The sequence below is a fragment of the Fukomys damarensis genome, unplaced genomic scaffold, assembly GCF_012274545.1.
Source record: "Fukomys damarensis isolate Sample0158 unplaced genomic scaffold, DMR_v1.0_HiC HiC_scaffold_38, whole genome shotgun sequence".
NCBI lineage: Eukaryota > Metazoa > Chordata > Mammalia > Rodentia > Bathyergidae > Fukomys > Fukomys damarensis.
In genome coordinates, this window is record NW_022900950.1 from 30034742 (window position 1) to 30056543 (window position 21802).

General features: G+C 32.1%; 1 protein-coding gene across 5 annotated transcripts in view; it reads left to right on the top strand.

Moving 5' to 3' along the window:
• Window positions 1-21802, top strand: part of Cdk8 (cyclin dependent kinase 8) — a 133482-nt gene that overhangs the window by 66312 nt on the left and 45368 nt on the right. For 4 of the 5 annotated variants that reach the window (XM_010623818.3, XM_010623819.3, XM_033759969.1 and 1 more), the window contains 3 exons: window positions 2590-2665; window positions 13106-13216; window positions 20912-21052. In XM_010623818.3, coding sequence (XP_010622120.1) covers window positions 2590-2665; window positions 13106-13216; window positions 20912-21052 — 328 coding nt within the window. Of the gene's footprint in view, window positions 1-2589; window positions 2666-13105; window positions 13217-20911; window positions 21053-21802 lie in introns of those variants that run through there. The other variant, XM_033759970.1, reaches the window with a different exon arrangement.

Sequence of the window (21802 nt, forward strand, 5' to 3'; positions counted from 1 at the left end):
GGTAGGGGAAGGGTAATAAGGGAAAAGAAAAAATTGTGAGATAATGAAAAGATGAAAATAAAGTGTTTGTAGATGGGGAGGGGAGGAGGGGGTGAAGGGAGGGCAGGGGTAAGGGGAAAAAAATGAGAATCAAGACTTGTCATGTAGAAGTACAGGATCCCAACAATGAATGTAACTGTACTATATCCCTAAAATGTACCAATAAACTCAATTAAAGCTGAAAAACAAAGGATGTGGTTTTTCTATAAAATGGAATATTACTCAGCCATAAAGAATGAGAAATTAGATTCATTCATAGGAAAATGGATGCATACAGAGGATATACTCCTAAGTGAAATAAATTAGTCACACATGTATAAATAACAAATAGTTTGTCTGGTGTGAAAAACTATAATGGTACATAAGATCCTAATGATATAATTGACATTGTGAAATAGAAAAGGGCTAAAGGTGTAGGGGGAAAATGGGAAGGGTAGGGGAAAGGTAATAAGGGAAAAGGAAAACATGAGAAAATGGAAAAAAGGAAATAAAGTATTTGTAAATAGGGAAGGGAGGAGGGGATGAAGGGAGGGCAGGGATAAGGGGAAAAAATGAGAACCAAGACCCTGTCATGTAAATGTACAAAATCCCAATGATGTATGTAACTGTACTGTGTACCTAAAATGTACCAATAAACAATGAGAAAAACAAACAAACATAAACAATGTCATTCAGTGATAAAATCATCAGTGATAAAAAAAGAACTACTGCTCTGATCAGTTTTTCAAGAAGATAGATACTTGTACCCGTTTAAAAATACTGTCATCAGCATAAGGTATGAGTGAAATTTCATCTTGCCCTCTGTCTCCTGTTGCTGATGATCCTTCAGCTCCACTATCTCCCACCTACCTCTCTTCTTCAGTTAGTAACTTGTCAGTTCACTCCATGCAATCCCCTGTATGCCAGTTGTTGTACTATACTGTGCCACCATTTTACAGGAACTGCAAAAATTTACACTTGCTGTACTATAATACTGTTTTAAGGTAACTGTTAAAGTAAAAATGGTTTATTTACTGTTGCATTTTACTGTCATTTTAAGGTAACTGTAAAAGAAAAATTTGCAGTATTTGTGGTTTTTTTAATGCTTTACATTGTACATTTCTGTTATTGTAATTGTGATTGATTTTCCTAAGGACATGATAAAAATGTTATAAAAGCAAAAGTAAAGCAATGTAAGTTTTAATAATTTAATACAATATAGTATTTAATAAACTGACTTCACAAGAAGTTAATAATTCGTTGAATTGAGCCTGCACTGTATCTAAACCTATGACTTTGACTGGTCTGTTTGGTATAATTGATACTGTCCTTTAAAAAAAACCCAACAAACTTTAAAGGACCCCTCTTTATTGTTTCTGGAGTAAATACTTTCACATTCTGCTTCCTAATTTTATCCCCAGCCTCATAATCTCCAGTATGTATTGTATCCATTCTTCCTCAAATACTTTATATTCTCTCATGTCATATACTTTCACACTTAAACACACACACACAGTAGTTCTCGAAAGTGTGATCTGGGAACACCTAGGTGTTTCTGAGATCCTTTCAGAGGTTCTGAAAAAAGTTTCATAACAATGTTATGTCATTAGTTACCTTTTTTGATCTCATAAGGTGGCATGACAACACTGTTGATCTAATGGCAAATTGATATGGGCCTTTGTATCCTTGCCTTTTAAAAGTTTCTATCTCTAAATTCTAATTAGGGTAGGTATTAATAATAAAATCTCTTCAGAGTTCTCAAGAAATTTCGAAGAGAATAAATAAAGGGCCTGAGTCCAAAAAACTTGAGAATAGCCATTTATTCCTCAGTTAGATACTTTCCAGAAGTCTTCGCTTGGTTCCTCCACCAGAAGAACCTTTATGTAACCTTCTTTGGTTTATACTTATCTGATCATAGCACTTATCATATTCTATTAGGGCAGATTAGTTGTTTATGTAGGCCAATAAGATGCCCAGAAAGCTTCCTGGAATACAGAGCCCTCCTATGTCCACAATATCTAGCATAATTCTGGATATATAGTAAATGCTTAATGCATGCATACTGAGTGAATACCTCTTAAGTAACTTGGGGATAACCTTTATAATTCATTGTCAGATTATGATGATTATGTTTTTTAAATTTATAACCATTTTGTGCTTTAGTGATGTATTTTTAACCCACTGATATCTGAGTTGATATATGTATACATATATATGATATATGTATGTATAGATGTGTATATATATGGTATATGTATACATGTTCTAGACTTATACATATATTAGACTAGAAGCAATCTGTTACTAGAGGTCTAGAGCTCTGTCTGCATTTTTCTTTCATAAATAAATATGGAACCTTGGACGAATCTCTGATTCCTTTGAAGCTAACTTGCCTGTTCAAATAGTGGAATTAGCCCATATTATCTATAGAGTTTTCCTACATCACATTATGTGATCACATGTAAAAGATATCGAATGTGTATTAAACCTGTGACTTTTAAAAATTTACATTTGATTAAAATGTATATAAATGTAGATTTATCTGTTTATTAAAATAACTTTTTTTTACAGGAAAGATGATAAGGACTATGCTTTAAAACAAATAGAAGGAACTGGGATATCTATGTCAGCATGTAGAGAAATAGCAGTAAGTAAAGCTCTTTTTATTATCAATTGATTTACAGTTGTCAAATTTATAGGTCTTGTATTACATTCATCATATTAATTGAAAGCTAATGAATACTTTTTATATCAAGCATTTATGGGACAATTGTTTTTGTTTTTTACTTTTTTGAGATAAGGTCTCCCTGTGTAGGCCAGGCTGGTCTTGAACTCATTATGTAGTCCAGACTGGTCTCAAACTCATGGCATTTCTTCTGCCTCATTCTCACGAAATCATAGGTGTGCGCCACCATGCCTGACTTTGTTTTTCTGAGGAGAAATAAAAGGTATATTTCTATCAAAAATTTCTTGATAAATTCATTTATTTGTGATAAAGTTAATATGAATATGTTTATAGGGATATATGTATTTTTCAATAAATGTCACTAATAGTTAAGGTTCCAGTTGTTACTTCATTTGGGTCAATACAAGTCCATTATAAGATTAACATTTTTTAATAAGATGGGATTGATAGCATTGTTATTTTAATAAGATAGGGTTAATATCATTAGTATTATCAAGTTAAATATGATCATACTATTTGGTTATCATTGTATCTGTTTGAGTATGAAAAATTTATACCTCTTTCTTTTGTAAGTATAGCTTTCCATATGGCAGTTAGAACCTCATTTTTAACCAAAGGGAAGTATTCGTCATATTAATGTATTACTTAGCAATTACGCATGCATTTAAACTGAGTATTACTTCCTTGAGAATTTACTTCATTTTTTTTTCTTAAGCTTTGATTTTTTAAAAAAAATTCTGAGTCCAAATTTGTTTTTTCTGACTTCAATCAGAATATCTGGAATTGAATATTATAATCTTTGCTTTTGTTGTTCTCAGCCCTTCTCTCTACTCTTAAATGGGCTTTTATGATGTAGAATATTAATATAAATAACTTCTCATTTAACAGATTTCGTGACAGTGAGCCTTAATCGACAGTCATTTATTTTGTATCATGATGATGAGGACAGTGATTAGAGTAGGAAAAGTAAAGAAACAGAACAAGATGGGGATCCCTGACCTCAGGTATTTACTCTACGATGAGAAAGAGAAATTCCTAAATCTTACAGTGCAAACGGGACCAAGCACGTATGACAAAAGTGTATGGGAATGGGAGAAGAGTACACATTTAGAGTGAAGAAGCAAAGAAGATTTCAAGTTTAGGAGAGGATGTGAGAACCATCTCCATGAGGGAGGTGTAAGGTGAGAGGGAGGACGTTCTTAGCCAGAAGTATACCGTGTAGGAAAGATGTATTAAAATTACTGTGATTGATACATTTTTATCCTCTTGAATCTGGAACAAGAGATGTATGCACTCTCAGTTCTTCACCATCTATTATTCTGTTTATGCACATTCATTTTAAAGAATTAAGATCCATTAAATTATGGCAAGTGATGTTGGAAATTAGGATAGTGATTATCCTTGGAGGAATGGTGACAAGAAATGGAACAAGGAGCTTTTAGAGTGTTAATAATGTTCTGTGTCTTGATCTTTCTCTGCGTCTAGTTCCAAGGGGTTAATATGTGAAAATTCATTTATATTACATATCTTTTCCCTTTGGGTGTGTGTGTGTGTGTGTGTGTGTGTGTGTGTGTGTGTGTGTGTGTTAACAAATGCTTTTAGAAAACAAAATCCCATTCAATTCTGAAACAAACACCCTTAGTACGTACATGGTATAACAAATTTGTTTTAAAATGTTTTGATTAACCTCCCCCAATGTTCCCCCCTTACTTCAAACACTTATCTCATTATTCTTGACACTTTCTGAAGCAGTTCTGGAAATCCTCATTAGTGAGTTCCTTTAGTTTAGCTGTTGGAGTTGCCTCAATGTCTTGAATCAATTCAAAATGTTTACTTTTCATGATCATTTTGACTTTGGAAAAGAGCCAGAATTTGCATGGTACCATATTTGGTGAATAAAGTGGGTAAGGAAATATAATGGTTTTAAGAAAGAGGACTTCCCGAAAAATGAGCAAGTATGACGGGATAGATAAGTAAATTAAAGGGGAGTTTTGGAGGGGAATTGATGGCAATGTGTCTTTTATACTTTGGTTATCTCATGCAGATATTGATAATTATAAGTACAGTCAAACACAGAAAGAAATAGGAAAGTCCACTTTTAATGTATTTCATCATGGTTCGTGAATCTAAGATGAGCAGAAATTTTTAATTTTGAGAACATCTAATTTACAACTTTTTGTTTTCTATTTTCTGTGTCTTCGTGAAGTAGTCTTTAAATCCTCACTTAGTAAAGGACTGTATAAATGCAGGTGTATTTTTGACCTCTGTTTTTTAACTATTTATCAATATCAGATGTAAGTCCATTATCTTTGTTCTAGTAGGATTGTTTGAGCTATGTTAGATCCTTTGAATTATATAAATTTTTTAATCTGCTAGTCAGCTTCTATTTCTGAAAAGAGCCTTTTAGGATTATGATTTGATCAATGCAGAAAAAATTTTCACATCTTAATTTTGAGATGTGAGGCAATGGAAAAACATACTTTCCATTTTATAAGATTAATTTCTCAACAGTGTTTTATATTCATAGTTTTAAGGTAAAGATTTTGCACACTTTGAATTTAACAAGCTAATGTTTTCTAACAGTAAAATTGAATTCTTTTAAAAATATTTTCTTTTTGTTTATCCCTGTCTTTTCTCAGAAATAGTTTTTTTATATTGTGTACTATATTGTATTTTATATCGATTGTGTCTTGAGAGAATTCTAAGTTTACTGATAAATTTGTAGAAGTTCTGTGGGCTTTTCTATATAAATAACTATGTCATGTATGCATGAATAGGATAGATTTAGTTATTTCCAATATGTTATACTTTTCATTTCTTTACATAGCACTGGCTATGGCACTTACATCATGTTGAATAATGATGAGAGCAGGCATTTTTGACTTGTTGCTCACCTAACATTTATTATAATGTTAACTATAGGTTTTTCATAGATGCCATCAATCATATTAAGGAAATTCTCTTCTATTCCTAGTTTTCTCAGAATTTTTGAATATTGAATTTTGTTACATGGTCTTTTAATATGTATTTACAGTTCTTCTGTTTTCTTCTGTTAAATTGGAAAATTATATTGATTAATTTTCTAATGTCTGTTATTAAGTTTTACATTCCTAATGTAATCCATAGTTGGTTAAATTTTGCTGGATTTGTTTTTATTTTCTTATTCAGTTTTTGTTTACATAACATAAGATTACATTTCTGTGGAGAGTTGGTACATGTATATAACATATCTCAATTCTTTTGTCCCCTTTTCTTTCCTTGCCCCCTCTATTGATCACTTCTCTATTTGAAAAAGATCTCTTGCTCTACTTTGTATTGTCTTTTATTTTGTTCTTTATACTTTGAGTTTCTCATATAAGAAATATCATGCAATATTTAAACTTGGGTATTTAATTTGTTTCACTTTACATTGTGATCTCAAGGTGCATCCATTTTTCTATAAATGACAGAAGCATTCTGTTGTGTATAAATACTAAATACATTTTCTTTATTCATTCATCTGTCGATGGTCCGGTAGGCTGCTGGCAAGATTTAGCTATTATGAGTTGTACTGCTATAAACATGGGGATAATGATGTTTATTATTATAATATTTATTATAACATTAAATGTTTATTATAAAATATTTCTTATAATATTTAGATATCTGATTTGATTTCACTAAAGTACATAGTCAGACATGTCAGTCTAGATTCAGTCTTCTGCATATGGATAGCCAGTTTCCCCAATACCATTTTTTAGAGAGGCTGTCTTTCCTTCCTCATGTATTTTTGGCTCCTTTGTTAATGATCAGGAATGTGATTTTTGACTATGCCTGGGGTTGTTTCTGCATCCTCTATTCTGTTCCATTAATCCCCCTATCTGTTTTTGGTTTTTTTTTCCCCAGTATCATGCTGTTTTTTTGTTTTGTTTTGTTTTTTAAATCATGTAGCTTTGATATAATTGCAGGTTCAGGATTGTGAGGCCTCCTGCTTTTTTGCTTTTGCTACTCTGGTTCTTTTCTAGTTCCATATGGATTCTAGGATTATTTTCTCTAGTTCTGTGTGGAATGCTGTTGACATTTTGGTTGGGATTGCATTAATTTGGAAATATGACCATTTTGAGTATTTTGTTTCTTTACCATTTTCTGATGGCTTATTTTTGATGATTTCTTGCATTCTATTAGCCAGTTGTTTTTCTAATGCATTGTTTAGGATTTTTATATATGAGTTTGAGGGATCTTAGTCTCTATAATGTTTTTGTCAGGTTTTGATACTAGGATTATGTTGTTGTAATAATAAAGTTAAGTAGTAATTTTTCATCATCTTTTTTTTGGGGGGGGTACTGGGTATTAAACTCTGGACCTTGCACTTGTGATGCAGGTGGTAGCACCACTGAGTAAATCCCTGGCCCCTACCTCTGTAGTTTGATAGTTTGGATGTAATTGGTAGGTAGTGTTTCTTCCTTAATTTTTTTTTTTTTTTTTTTTTTTTTTTTTTTTGGTGGTACTGGGAATTGAACTTGGGACCTTGTGCTTGTGTGGCAGGAGCTGGTATCCACTGAGCTAAATCCCCAGCGCTTCCTTAAATAGTTGATAAAATTTACTAACTGATATTATTTTGTTACTAAATGCAGAACTGTTTTCATTTTATGTATCTGAAGTTTAATAAGTTAAATTTTGTACGTTGCATTGAGTTTAATGAATATATTGGCATAAAAGTTGTTCATAATATTCCCTTGCTGCTTTATCATATTGTAGGTTCTATAGTGATACCCTTCTCTCATTGGCAATCCTGCTAATTTTTATTTCATTGATTTCTGTTCTTATTTATTTTCTTCTACTTACCTTGGGTTTATATTTCTAGCCTTTATAAGGAGATCTTTAGGTCATTTTTTTTAACTCTTCTTTTTCTAATGCAAGCATTTAAAACTATAAATTTCCCTCTTAGCTGTCTTTTACCTGCATCCCACAAATTTGTTTTATGTTTTTATCATTATTTAAAGCTATGTATTTTCTATTTTATTTTTTCATTTATTCATGAATTATTTAGAAATGTTATTGTTTAATATTTAAATATATGATTCTTTCTGGATAAATTGTTATTAGTGATTACTAATTTATTTTCATTGTGATTAGAGCAAAGAGACTATTTTATAGATACTGAAATACTTATTGGTGAAATATATGATATTGGGATTTACTTCAAAATAGTTCACAGTGAAGGGAGAGGAGGGAGTGTGAATATAGATAAAGATTGGCTATAAGTGGGTAGTGGTACACAGAGGAATTGTGTATGACAAAAAGTTAAGGGTAGGCTGGGCATGGTGGCGCATGTCTGTAGTCCCAGCACTTGGGAAGCTGAGGCAGGAGGATCGCTGAGTTCGGGACCTGGGCTACATAGTGAGTTCCAGGTCAATCTCAACTACATAGACACTGTCTCAAAAAAACAAAAAAACAAAAAAAAAAAATTAAGGATAAAAAAGGTTTCCATCTTGTCTGATAAATTTTATCTGACTTAATGCCCTCTCTCAGAGAAATTCTGTCTCTCACTTTCATTATTCCCATGGTCACACCCAGTTTGTTTTTAATAACCCTTATAACCAATTGCAAGATTTTATTTTGTTTACTGACTTTTGCTTCTATCCTATTAGACTATAATTTATTTCTTCACCCGTGTATCCTAGGTGTAGCATATAGCCTTTGCTCAGAAAGTAATTGTAGGAGGAAGGTGGGACAAAACTCAGAATTTCTTCTAAAGCAAAGAGTGTTGCATATCTTCATCCTCACTTTATTATAAGTGTTTTTAAAAATATATTTACAGAATTTCATGTGAGTTGGAATGCCTTTACTTTAGTTATTTTTCCAACTGTACATCAGTAGTCCATCAGTATTCCAAAAGACTTAACAATGGGGTTGGGAAGCAAAGGTAAAGCTCCAATACTACTTTGATAACTCACTTCGACTTTAACCTCTGCACTTCAGATTTTCTCAGTTTGCAACAGTTTACCTTAGTTTTTGTCAGTTTACAATAGTCTTGAATAAAATGTTTTGTGGCTTTAACATTTTTTTCTCGAAGCTGAATGAACATGTTGGCAAATACCTACAGTGAATGCTTCCAGAGTCAGAGTATCCAGCCACATGTAGTGCATGTGATGAGTAAGACCCTCACCGGACTCCTGGGCCTCTGCACCCAAAGCAAGTCACTTAATTTATCTGTGTCTCAGGTTTCCTCAATGGAATACTAATAATGTCTCATAGGGTTTGGTTTTTATGAGGAGCTTAGAATACTTCTCAGGTTGGAGTAAACGCTCATTGGACCTTAGCTGCCTTCCGTAAGTGTTACTCCATAGATGTTACTTTTAAGGCACGTGTCTTAGAATTGTCTGTTTATCTGCATTGTCTGCTATTAGAGGACTTCACCAGGAGTAACATTTGTTACCCCGAGGACCTTGCTAAGCATATTCCACAGTACCTGGTCTCGCAAATGCAGCACATGAATTGGTCTTTTGAAAGGTTTTCAGTATAAATATTGTGGAGAGATGATTCTCCACTGAGACTTTCAGTTCCCTGTTTCCACCTCCCATCCCAAAGCAATCTGTAATCCCAAAGTACCTATCTTTTCGAATTTCTCTGTTAAAAACAACAACAAAAAATCACCTAACATGGAGTTTACTCAGTACTAATAGTTACATACTGCATTTGTTAGGGCTGTAGTAGCCGAATCCCATGGATTGATTGAGTGGCATGAACAAATTTTTTTTTTTTTTTTTTTTTTTTTGTGGAGTTTGGAAGTCCAAGACCAGGGTGCCAGCAGAATTGATTTTCCCTGAAGCATTGCTTTGGCTTGCAGATGACAGTGGCCTTCCTCTTGCTAGCTCTTCAGATGGTCATTTAGGACACCCCTGTTTTTTCTTTGTATGTCCTCATATCATCTTAGACAGTAGTCAAATTGGATTATTACTACACTCTTTTGGTTCCAATTAACCAATGTCCTTGAAGACCCTGTCTCCGAATACTGTTACATTCCAAGCTCCTTGGCTATTAGGGCTTCAGTGTATGAATTTTAACAAAACATAGTTTATAACACTGTTACTTAATACTTTAGTAAAGTTATTAACTCGTTGTGCTCCAGGACTTTTTGTCTGGCTAATCAGATTTTGAAAAAAAAAATTTTTTGAAGTGTAGATTGGTTTTATGAAAGCATTAATTTTAGTCCATAGATGAAAAACTAGACGTAAGCAACATTTTGTCAGTACATTTTAAAAACATCTGTGTCTCTGAATTATACAGAACTATTACTCCAAGGTATTAGTTCTTGAGAAATATTAATATTAGAGCATACAAATTATAAATTTGTGTGTTTTTTTTAAATTTAATTTATTGGTACTTTCTAGGTAGACAGTACAGCTACATTCATTACTGGGATCTTATACCTTTACATGCCAGGTCTTGGTTCTCATTTTTTCCCTTGTCCCCACCCTCTCTTCACCCTCCCCTCCTCCAAACACTTTAATTCCACTTTTACATTTTCTCATATTTTTTTCCTTTTCCCTTATTCCCCCTTAAGTTTGTGTTTTAAAAGTTAATTAATTTTAGAGCTGGCTGTCGTGGCACATGCCTGTAATCCCAGTACTCAGGAGGCTGAGGCAGAAGGATTGCTGTGAGTTCAAGACCAGCCTAGGCTGCATAGTGAGTTCCAGGTCGGTCTCAACTACATAGTGAGACTGTGTCTCAAACAAACCAAAAAAAAAAAAAGTTTAGCATCTAAGCTCTAGTTCATTTAAGTATTTCCTACATATGTGATTTTGAGTATATTATTTAGCATTCCCCCTACCTACTGCATCCTTCATTGTAAAATGGGTGTAAATAAAAATATTTCATGGGATTAATTCATGATTAAATGAAATAGCTCATATTATATGTTAAAGAGTTTAACATAATGTTTGCTGGTTTTTTTAAATATAGGAGCAAAACTTCATATAAAAGGTGAAATTAAAGAGACATCTAAGAATAATTAAATATGTAGGTTCATAATTGGTGGTGTCTTTGCCATAGCTTTGGAATTTGCTTTAATTTATACCTTGCCAATCTTCATAACAGATTTGAAGTAGCTTTCTAGCTTAAATATATGTTCCAGTTTTGAGGTATTTAAAAAAAAACACACTGAACCAAAATTAAACTACTTTAGCATCACTTCTTCTAGCCAGTTGGAATATCCTAGATGTCAGATTATTTACTTGGTTTATTAATTGGTATACAGTCAATTTTAGGTAGTGGTGTTAGTGTTCCTGAAAATTATATTGTACTAAAAGCAAAAATATATAACCTCAATTTAATCTTGCTCCTAAAATAATTATCACTCTCAGTAGTGATAATTAATATGTGACTTCATATTTGGTCCACTCATAGTCTTCATTGGTGAAGTTCATTTCAGAGCCCCCAAATATAATGTTAACATTACACTATGCTGATTCTTGTTTTTGTAGTAGTGTTCTTACAAAAGACACTAAAAGTGTGTGTTCTAAGACTTTGACTTTCTCACATGGCTGTCCAGGACTGTGTATATTTGGAAGGCACTGTGTACATTTGTTTTAACTGATAGTATAGAGTTAGGCTTTGTTGTAGTTGCTATTTTTGTTTGTGCTTTGCAGGGGAAGGGGTGCTTTCTAACTGGATGGATTATTAGGGCCACTTGGTTATTAGATAATAGGGAGATAAAAGATTTGAAGTAAAAGAGCATCCTTTTAGGAGGTGAAAAAAAGGTGCCATTTAACACATGGCACGCATGCTGTACTTGGATGCTTCTATCTGTATAATTTTTTATTATTTTACTCAAAAAAGTAGCAAAATTGTAATCAATTTTACAGTGTAATTTAAATGGTTGAAATTAGCTACTGTATCAGTTATTAATCTTAGTTCTTATTTAATATGTGATGTTAATGTTTTATTTCCTAATGTAGCATTTAGTTAAGCCTTTGATATTTTTAATTGTTACAAGCTACAGATTTGTTTTAAATTTAATTGTATTATGTCAAATCATAGACAACTTAGAATTGCAGAAAGTATATATAAATCATGTATCTGGTGAGGTATTGCTATGTAGATGATATAAAGAACTACAATATATCAAAAACAAAAATCTTGCTTAAAACGGTATCGAATAGATATTTCTCCCCAAGGAGATGTACAAATGGCCAATAAGCTCATGAAAAGATACTCAATGCTATTAGTAAATAGGAAAATACAAATCAAAACCACAATGAGATACTACTTCATATCCATTAAGATGGCTGTTTTGTTTTGTTTTGTTTTTTTATTAAAAGTTGGCAAGGATATGGATAAATTGAAATCATTATGTATTGCAGTTGAGGATGTGATGTAGACACTGAAAACCAGTTTGGTGGGCTCTCAAAAAGTAAAACAGAATAATCTATAATCCAGAAATTTCTATATAGACAATGTCCAAAGAATTGAAAACAAGTCCTCAAACAGATTTTTCTACATTAATGTTCATAACAGCATTATTCACAATAGCCAGAAGGTTTGAAATAACCCAAGTATCCACCAACATATAACTGTACATATAGACAGTACAGTTAAAAATGTAAATAAAGACAGACCTTGACTTAGGATTTTCAGTTTTTACAATCCTGCAGAATCCGTATGCATTAGTAGAAAACATATTTTGAATTTAGTATTCCCCCTCCCCGGTTTAACTTCATGCAGTATATTGTAGTATGCTGCCAAGTGGTCAATATAAAAAATTGTTATCAACCAGTGTATTGTGTCATTGAACTACAGTATTCTGCAGACTAGGTGAATTAATGGATTTGGTGGCTTTAATCAGGCATTGTAAGTTCAGGATTGAATATATATATATAATTCATCCATGAAAAGGAGTAAGTCTTATACATGCTACAACGTGGATTAACATTGAAGACATCATGTGAAATGATATAAGCCAAACACAAAAGTTGTGGGATTTCACTTATATGAGGTATGTAAAACAGGCAGAATCTGTGAGACAGAAGGGCTGGAGGAAAAGGATATTATTTAATAAGTACAGTACTTCTGTTTTGGTAATGAAAAAGTTCTACAATGGTTAGTACTGTGTACAAAATTGAATATATTTAATGCCACTGATTTGTTTACTTAAAAAGGGCCAAAATGGTAATTTTATGTTTCACATATATTACCACAAGAAAAACATTAGAACAATAATCAACCAAACAACAATAAATAGACAAATTTTCTTCTTCCATATCTTTTCCTCACAGATTTTTCATTTGTTAGTGAAATATCTATATAGATACCTCAAATTTATGTGGGTGCTCATTAGATTATAAGATTGAATTACAAGTAGTGGGGTATTTTTGACATTTTTATTGTAAAAAATTTTAATGGATGTTTCTTGTTTTACAGTTACTTCGAGAGCTTAAGCATCCAAATGTTATCTCTCTTCAAAAGGTGTTTCTGTCTCATGCTGATCGGAAAGTATGGCTTCTGTTTGACTATGCTGAACATGATCTCTGGGTAAGGTGAATTGCTGATTGACATGAGCCATTCGTTTCAGTCAGATTAGTGACTTCAAACAATTAAAGCTCATCCTACCATGAAATTTATATATTTTTATTAAATAATTGAATTTATTGGTACATTTTAGGGATACAGTACAGTTACATTCATTGTTGGGATCTTGTACCTTTACATGACAAGTCTTGGTTCTCATTTTTTCCCCTTGTCCCTGCCCTCCCTTCACCCCCGTCCACCCCTCCCCATTTACAAACACTTTATTTCCATTCCTTCATTTTCTCACATTTTTTTCTTTTCCCTTATTACCCTTCCCCTACCCATCCCACCTTCCCTACACCTTTAGCCCCTTGCTTCCCATTTCACAATGTCAGTTATCTCATTAGGATCTTATGTACTATTACAGTTTATTCACACCAGAGAAACTATTCGGTATTTACACATGTGTGACTTATTTATTTCACTTAGGAGTATATCCTCAAAATGTATCCATTTTCCTATGAATGACTCTAATTTCTCATTCTTTATGGCTGAGTAATATTCCATTTTATAGAAAAACCACATCTTCTTTATTCAGTCTCCAATTGATGGGCAAATGGCCTGTTTCCAAGTTTTAGCTATTACAAACTGTGCCGCTATAAACATGGGTCCGCATACATCACTGTGATATGATTCTTTTAATTCTTTTGGAAAGATACCCAGCAGAGAGATGGCTGGGTCAAATGGAACCTCCAGTCCCAGCTCTTTGAGGTATCTCCATATTGATTTCCATAGTGGTTGCACTAGTCTGCACTCCCACCAACAATGGAGAAGGGTTCTTTCTTCCCACAACCCCGCCAACATTTGTTATTGTGTGATTTCTTGATTGCAGCCATTCTTTGTGGGGTGAGGTGGAATCTCAGTGTTGTTTTCATCTGCATCTCTCAAATGACCAGTGATGTGGAACATTTTTTCATATATTTCCTTGCTGCTTTTACTTCTTTGTCTGTGAAATGTCTGTTCATTTCGGATGCCCATTTTTGAATTGGGTCTTTATATTTTGGGGAGCTGATTGTTTTGAGTTTTTTATATATTCTAGATAATAGTCCTTTGTCTGAGGAGCAGATGGTAAAAAATTTTTCTCACATTGTAGGTTGTCTCTTAGTTCTGTTGATGGTTTCTTTTGCAGTGCAGAAGCTTTTTAATAAGATGAAATCCCAGTTGTTGATTCTTTCTGCTAGTTCCCATGCTACTGAGGATTTGTTCATAAAGTCTTTTCCTGTGACTGTGCTTGATACATTACCAAGGCTAGAGAATTTTGCTTTGTATGAAAGGTTGGTCATCCAAATTTTAGAATACTTCCTTGTGTATAATGTCTCATTATATGTATATGCAGACAGTCTTAAATCTGAAGGGGGATAAGACCCAAGTCTAACATGAAATTCATTTATATTTCATATGCCCCTATCCCCCTTATATATATAGCCTGAAGATTATTTTATCCAATATTTTAAATAATTTTACTCATGAAATAGAATTTTTTAGTGTAGTATTTTCCATTTGTGACATGTCATCAAAACATTTTAGATTTGGAGCATTTTGACTTTCAGATTTTTAGTTTATGGATTCTCAACCAATATTACTTTTTTTTTTTTTTTTTTTTTTTTTTTTTTTTTTTACCAATATTTTTTTTTTTTTTTTTTTTTTTTTTTTTTTTTTTGAGAGAGGGACTCCCTATGTAGTTCATGCTGTCCTTAAACTCACTATATAGCCCAGGCTGACCTTGTAATTCTCGTGCCTTAGCCTCCTGAGTGCTTGAATTATATGCATGTGCCACCATACCTGGCTTCAATATTACCTGTTGGTATTGTCATTTTTTTTTACCTTTTAACAGATAGTAAAGAAAACAGTATCTAAAGAATATAAACAACTATTAATAGTTACAGCTAAACTGAAATCTAATGATTGTATCTCTTACTTATTACGTGTCATTAGGCAAGTCTTTTAATCAGCCTGAAGCTACAGCTCCCTTCATCTATAAAATGTACTACTTTTCTTGTTTTTTATAGGATTTTTCTGGGGAGCAAATTTTTTGGAAAAGCTTTATAAACTAAATGTAGTATATTGTACGAGTATAGGAGAGTATCATTAATCACTTGATATCTTTACAATTGATATTTGATATTCTAATGTATTTTTTTCATCCGCAGTAATTCCTATCATGTTTACTTAAGTTTGTCTACACTTGCATAGGAAAAATTCTTTGTAGATGAGAACTCTACCAAATAAGATTAATGTGAAAATGGGTTCTAGTATTGATTGTGGCTTATTTTTTTGTCTGACTTATGATAATAATATTTTTAGAAATTAAACCCAGGTAAATATTTGCTATTTCAGATCAAGTGATTACAGTTTATTGGTTTAGCTGAAATGATGAAAATATAGTGCTGTATTGATAAAAATTATTAAAAATTTAAATTTTTCTTATTTGAAATATCTGAAATACAAACACCTATCTTAGTATTGTGCAGCTTATTAAACAGATAGTTTTTAAATTGGTATTTGAAGAAGTCTTACATAATTATTACTATATTAAGCATAGCAGTTCTGTCTTAATATGAAATGTAATTTTGGAGATAAGACACAAATATACATGTATAGTGAAAATCTTTTAAGAGGGTAGCAAAAAGTAATTTTGAAACATACTTTAAAATTTATATTCTGATCAATCTTGTGTAAAGAAAATGTTAAGAAAATTACAGTTTAAAAATCAAGTAAACAGGAGCCAGGCGTGGTGGCGCATGCCTGTAATCAATCCCAGCACTCGGGAGGCTGAGACAGGAGGATCACTTTGAGTTTGAGACCAGCCTGGGCTACATAGTGAGTTCTAGGTCAGTCTCAACTACATAGTGAGACCCTGTCTCAAAAAAACAAACAAACAAACAACAACAGCAACAATATATATATATATATATATATATATATCAAGTAAACAGGGCCAGGGATTTAGCTTAATGGTTCCACTGCCTGCTTTGAAAACATAAAGGACCCGAATTTGATCTCTGGTACCAAAAAAACACCAGCCAAACAAACAAAAAAAATCAAGTAAACAAAAACCCAAATATTATATTCCCTTAATTTTTAATAACTTTCTGGGAACTGTACTTTTTCTAATACTTAGTTTTTAAATATTTCATTGTTTTACATATTAACCCTATTCCTAAATTAGTATAAGCTGTTCTTTCATTGGGATAAATACAATAGTAAACACATATATTGATATGCTAGTGATCATAGTGTCATGGATATTTGCAGAAGTCTTCAAAAGAATTTCTAGTTTCCTTCAGCTTTAGTTTGTAAATGCAAATATAGAAATTTTAAATAAAACTGGAACACCATTAAACTGTTTAAAAAATAAATTCACTCTGCAAATGGAATAGTTTCAAACTGGCTAATTTCTAAAATCTCATTAACATAATTTTAACTTTAACTTTAGAAACTGAGCTTTACATGCTTTTAGATTTCTAAGTATTTCACTTTGTATATTACCATTTTTCATAGTTACATTTGATTTGATTCAAACATTTTAAGAGATTATCTCAAGAATTCTTTCAAAAGTACATTGGAATATTTTTAATGTTTTCCACTACTGTACTAAATTTTTCCACAACATTTGAAAAGCAAACAAAAGGAATAATTTCAGAACAGAAAGTGACATGAAAATTTCTCTCCGTTATGTAAAAAGTGTTATCCGCAGTTCTTGGTGGTTTTCAATTTTTCTTTTATGTGTGGGATATTAACTTCTTTTTTTGTGATTTTTTTAAAAATTCAAATTAAATTAGGGTTCTCTTTAAAAATATTTGTAAAATCAGGGTAGCAAATAATGAATCGAGTACTCAGCATATTGACACCTAACGTAAAATCTAATCATAATCCAACCTTAAGACAAAATTTTTTTTTCTTCTTTTTTTGAAATTTTATTATCACACGTTTGCAGTTCATGAAGTTTATATTTATTTTGGGGAGTGGTTACATGTACATACTACAGCCATTTCCTTTTTTAATCCCTTTCCTCTTTCTTCTCCCTCTAATTCTCCTATCCAATTTTCATTCTCGTTGATATTATTAATCTTAGGTCATGTTTTGGCAAAGTTTTTATTAATTGAGGTTATTATGGTTCTGAACATGACATATCTTTAGGCTACTTATTTTTCCTTCACATCCTCCTCACCCTTTGCCTTTAGTTCCCTTGGTCTACTTCCCTATTGCAAGACATCTATCTGCTTGTCCCCTTCTATCCATCCTTTACCATTCTCATTTTTTTTCTTTGCCTTACTCAAATGAGAGATACCAGACAGTATTTAAGCTTCTGTGTCTGGTTTGTTTCACTCAATATTGTATTTTCCAGGTGCATCTGTTTCCTTACAAATGTGTCAAATTTGTCTTTCTTTATAACAGAGCAACATTCCACCTAAATAGATACTACATTTTTTTTTAATCCAGTCATCTGTTGATGAATATACAGGCTGTTTCCAGAATTTACCTGTTACAAATTGTGCTGCAGTAAACATCGGCATGTATGTATAACTACAGTATGATGACTTAAGCTCTTAATCTAGCAGGAGGATAGTTGGGTCACATGAAATTTCTACTTTTAGTTCTTTGAGAAACCTTCATACTGATTTCCATAATGATTGAACTAGTTACATTCCTACCAACAATGAAGAAAAAGGTTTCCTTTTTCACTAGGCTTGCCACCATTTTATTATTGTTTGATTTCTTAATGGTTACCATTCTGTCTGAAGTAAGGTGGAATCTTACTTTAATTTGCATTTCTCTGATAGCCAGATACATTGAGCATTTTTTCATATAATTGTTGATCATTTATGTTTCTTCCTCTGTAACGGGTCTGTCCTTTGCCCATTTCTTTACTGGGTTTTTAATTTTAGGTGATTTAATTCTTTGGAGTTCTTTGTACATTTTTAAATATTAGCCCTCTGTCTGAGGAGTAGGTGACAAACATTTTTTTCCCATCCTGTGTCTTTTCACTCTACTGATTGATTCTTTTGCTGTATAGAAGCTTTTTAGTCTTATATAATTCTGTTTGTTGATTCTTGCTGTTAATTTCTTGTGCATTTGAGGTTCTGTTTAGAAAATCTTTTCCTATACTTTTGTTTTTGTTTTACCTATTTCATCTTACAGTAGGTTTCTGTTTTAATGTTTAGATCTTTAATCTATTTTTATTTTAATTTGGTAAATGATGAGAGTTAAAGGTCCAATTTTAGTCTTCTGCAAACAGATAACCAGTTTTCCCAGCACCACTTGTTGAATAGACTATCTTTTCTCCAACATGTTTTTGGGCCCCTTTGTCAAAGATCAAATCGCTGAATGTTTGTAGGGAGGTTTTAGTATCCTCAGTCCTATTCCATTGATCCATATATCTGTTTTTGTTCCAGGATCATCTTGTTTCGGGGGGGTGGGATTAGTTGTTGTTGTTACCATCCCATTTTTATCACTATTGCTTTGTAGTGTAGCTTGAAGTCAGGTATTGCTATGCCTCCTGCTTTGCTTTTGTTGCCCAAAACTGATTCTGGATCCATATTATTTTGGGATTATTTTCTCTAGATTTAAAAAGTATGTTGTCGGTATTTTGATTGAAATTGTAGTGAGTCTGTGTAACAGTTTTGAGAATATGGTCATTTTAACAGTATTGATTCTGCCTATCCAGAAATTGGGTGACATCATTCCATTTTCTGATGTCCTTTTCAGAATCCTTTTTCAGAGTACTGTAGTTTTCTCTGTATAGCTCTTTCACTTCCTTGGTTAGGTCAGTTCCTTGGTACTTCTTGAAGCTACTGTAAATGCTATTATTTTCATAATTTCCTCTTATCAAGTTCATTATTGATACATACAAATGTCAGTGATTTTTATGTATTGACCTTGTGTCTTGCTACATTACTGACATTGGTTATTACTTTTAAGAGTTTTTGCTGGAATTCTTTGGGTCTTTCTATATAGAGTGTCATGTCATCTGCAAAAAAATGATAATTTGAGTTCTTCCTTTCTTGTATGTCTCCCTTTTATTTCTTTCTCTTTTTTAATTGCTCTGGCTAATATTTCAAGTAGTGTGTTGAATAGAAATGGTGATTGTGGACATCCTTTTCTTCCTGATTTTAGGAAAATACTTTTAGTGTTTTCCAATTTAATATTATGCTAGCTATTGCTTTGTCATACATAGTTTTTATTTATTCAGATATGTTCCTTCTATACTTGTTTTCTTCAGGGTTATCATGAATTGGTATTGCATTTAAAACAAAATTTCTTAAGACTGTTTTATTGATTGAAGTTGTAATAAGCCATCTTACAACATAGGATATAGAAAAAATTGCATTCAGGTGCTGGGGATTTGGCTCATTGGTTCTGCAACCTGCCTCACAAGCACAAGGGCCCAAGTTCAATCCCCGATACAAGAAAAAAAAAATTGCATTCAGTGAGACTTCTAGCCAGCCTGGTATGGAGTATTTAATTTTACATGCAACTGCAGTAACTGTACTTTAGCAAATTATATTGCAGTACATCACACATTATGTGTACATACAGTTCATTGTCTTTAACATCATCTTACTGATAATACTCAGTGAAACAAAATAAATAATTTTTAATATTCAGTAAAAAATGACAGCTCACTCTACCAAAACTCATGTTCCTGTTTTAATTGAAATGTTGAAGTGAGTTGGGTGGGGGTAAGGCAGCAGAAGATAACAAGAGAGCTATAATAAGTGTTTTTAAAAGAAGTCACTTAGGTAATGCTGAGATTTTATGGTATGGATGCATATATGAAAGGACTAAGAAGAAAATTAAAATAGCATAATGTTGCTATAAAATACTATTTATTTGTAATATATATTTTTAATGGAAAGTTAAACTTTGTCTCAATAATTATTAGTTATTGCATATCTGTATTCTGTATAACATAAAAAATTAGAAAATGAAAATATTAACCAATAGTGTTAGATAATTCATTCCTTTATTATGTTTATTTTAAGCCTTAATAGTGCAAAGTTGTGCAGGGTATAGCTGAGCTGAAGATTTTCCTGAAGTCTGAGAGTGCTTAATGAAGAACCCTTTCAAGAGAGTTTAAAACATTAAAAAAATAAAACTTTATCAATAGATTTATTTATAAAGCTGTACCTTGTTTTACTGGATTTCCTATAACATATATAGAAGAGACTTTGATGGATGATAATGCCACTTTTTTCTTATCTAAATCTTTCATGTTTCTAAATATTTCTTACTGAAATGTTTTCCCACCAGCTTTATTTATAACCTGTGTCATAAATAGGCATCACATCTATACTGTTAGCCAGCTCTTGAACTTGATTTTTTTTCTTTTCATTTTATCCCTGCAGAATAAAACATATTTTGTTTTGTTTTTGAAAATTTCTACTAGATAAACATTAATCAAGTATACTTCAAAAGTAATTGACTTTAAATTATACTTTAAAAATAGCACACTATTGTCTACTTCCTTATTTTCATCTTTTATTTCCTGAGACACTATTATATATTGATGGTTAGGAAATGGAATTTTAACTTCAGTTACTAGGGAATTTTTAAATAATGTTATCAAACAATGTAAAATTATATTTTAAACATCTTTGGAAATCCTTGCATTTTTTTGTTAGGAAAATAGTGAAATTATCTTTTTCTTTATTTCAGCATATAATCAAGTTTCACAGAGCTTCTAAAGCAAACAAGAAGCCAGTTCAGTTACCTCGGGGAATGGTGAAGTCACTATTGTATCAGATCCTAGATGGGATTCACTACCTACATGCTAACTGGGTGTTGCACAGGGACTTGGTAAGTTCATCTCTAGTTCGAACTAGAAAGATGCCTTTACGTTTAGATACTGTTTTAGTTGTTTGTAGATAATAGTGCTGTAAATAGGCCTGTAAACCTTAATATAGGAAAGAAATGTGCTAGAATCGCAAACCATGGTCTACTCATGTGTTTCTCATCTAATGCTTCCTGCTTCTCCACCCTGCACTAGCCAAAGTGTATTGTGAGGTGAAAAAAGGACATGTTGGTTTTCTTTTATGTACATAAATAAAGCATTGACTTATTTTACATTGATTATTAGATACTACGTAAACTCAGGACATTAAAATGTTTGTGAATAACTTGAAAATAAAACTCTTGGAGCCTATTGTTTCCTATGTCACATATAAGAGAAAAATGTTAATTAATTCTGCCTACTTTGTAAATCCCGCTATTGTAGCAGGCTGTTGGTCAATAACCTTTTAATCATATTTATTTGAAATCTTTGTTCAGATACATTCAGTTTTTAAGGTCTTAGAAACTGAAGATACTGTTTTTTTTTTTTAATTTTTCTTTTATGTGGCCAAACTGTCTATGCTTTTTTTATCCATCTAGCAAATTATTACTCATAACATCTTAATAAATTTCAATTATTTAAGCTTGAATGGTCTCTTTAATTGAGTAATCACATTGTGCTTTTGTAGTTCTTTTCTTTGTAAACATAGTAACTATGGTTTATAATAGCACCTTCAACTAGAGACACAATGCCTGAAGATGATTTTTATCTGTGAC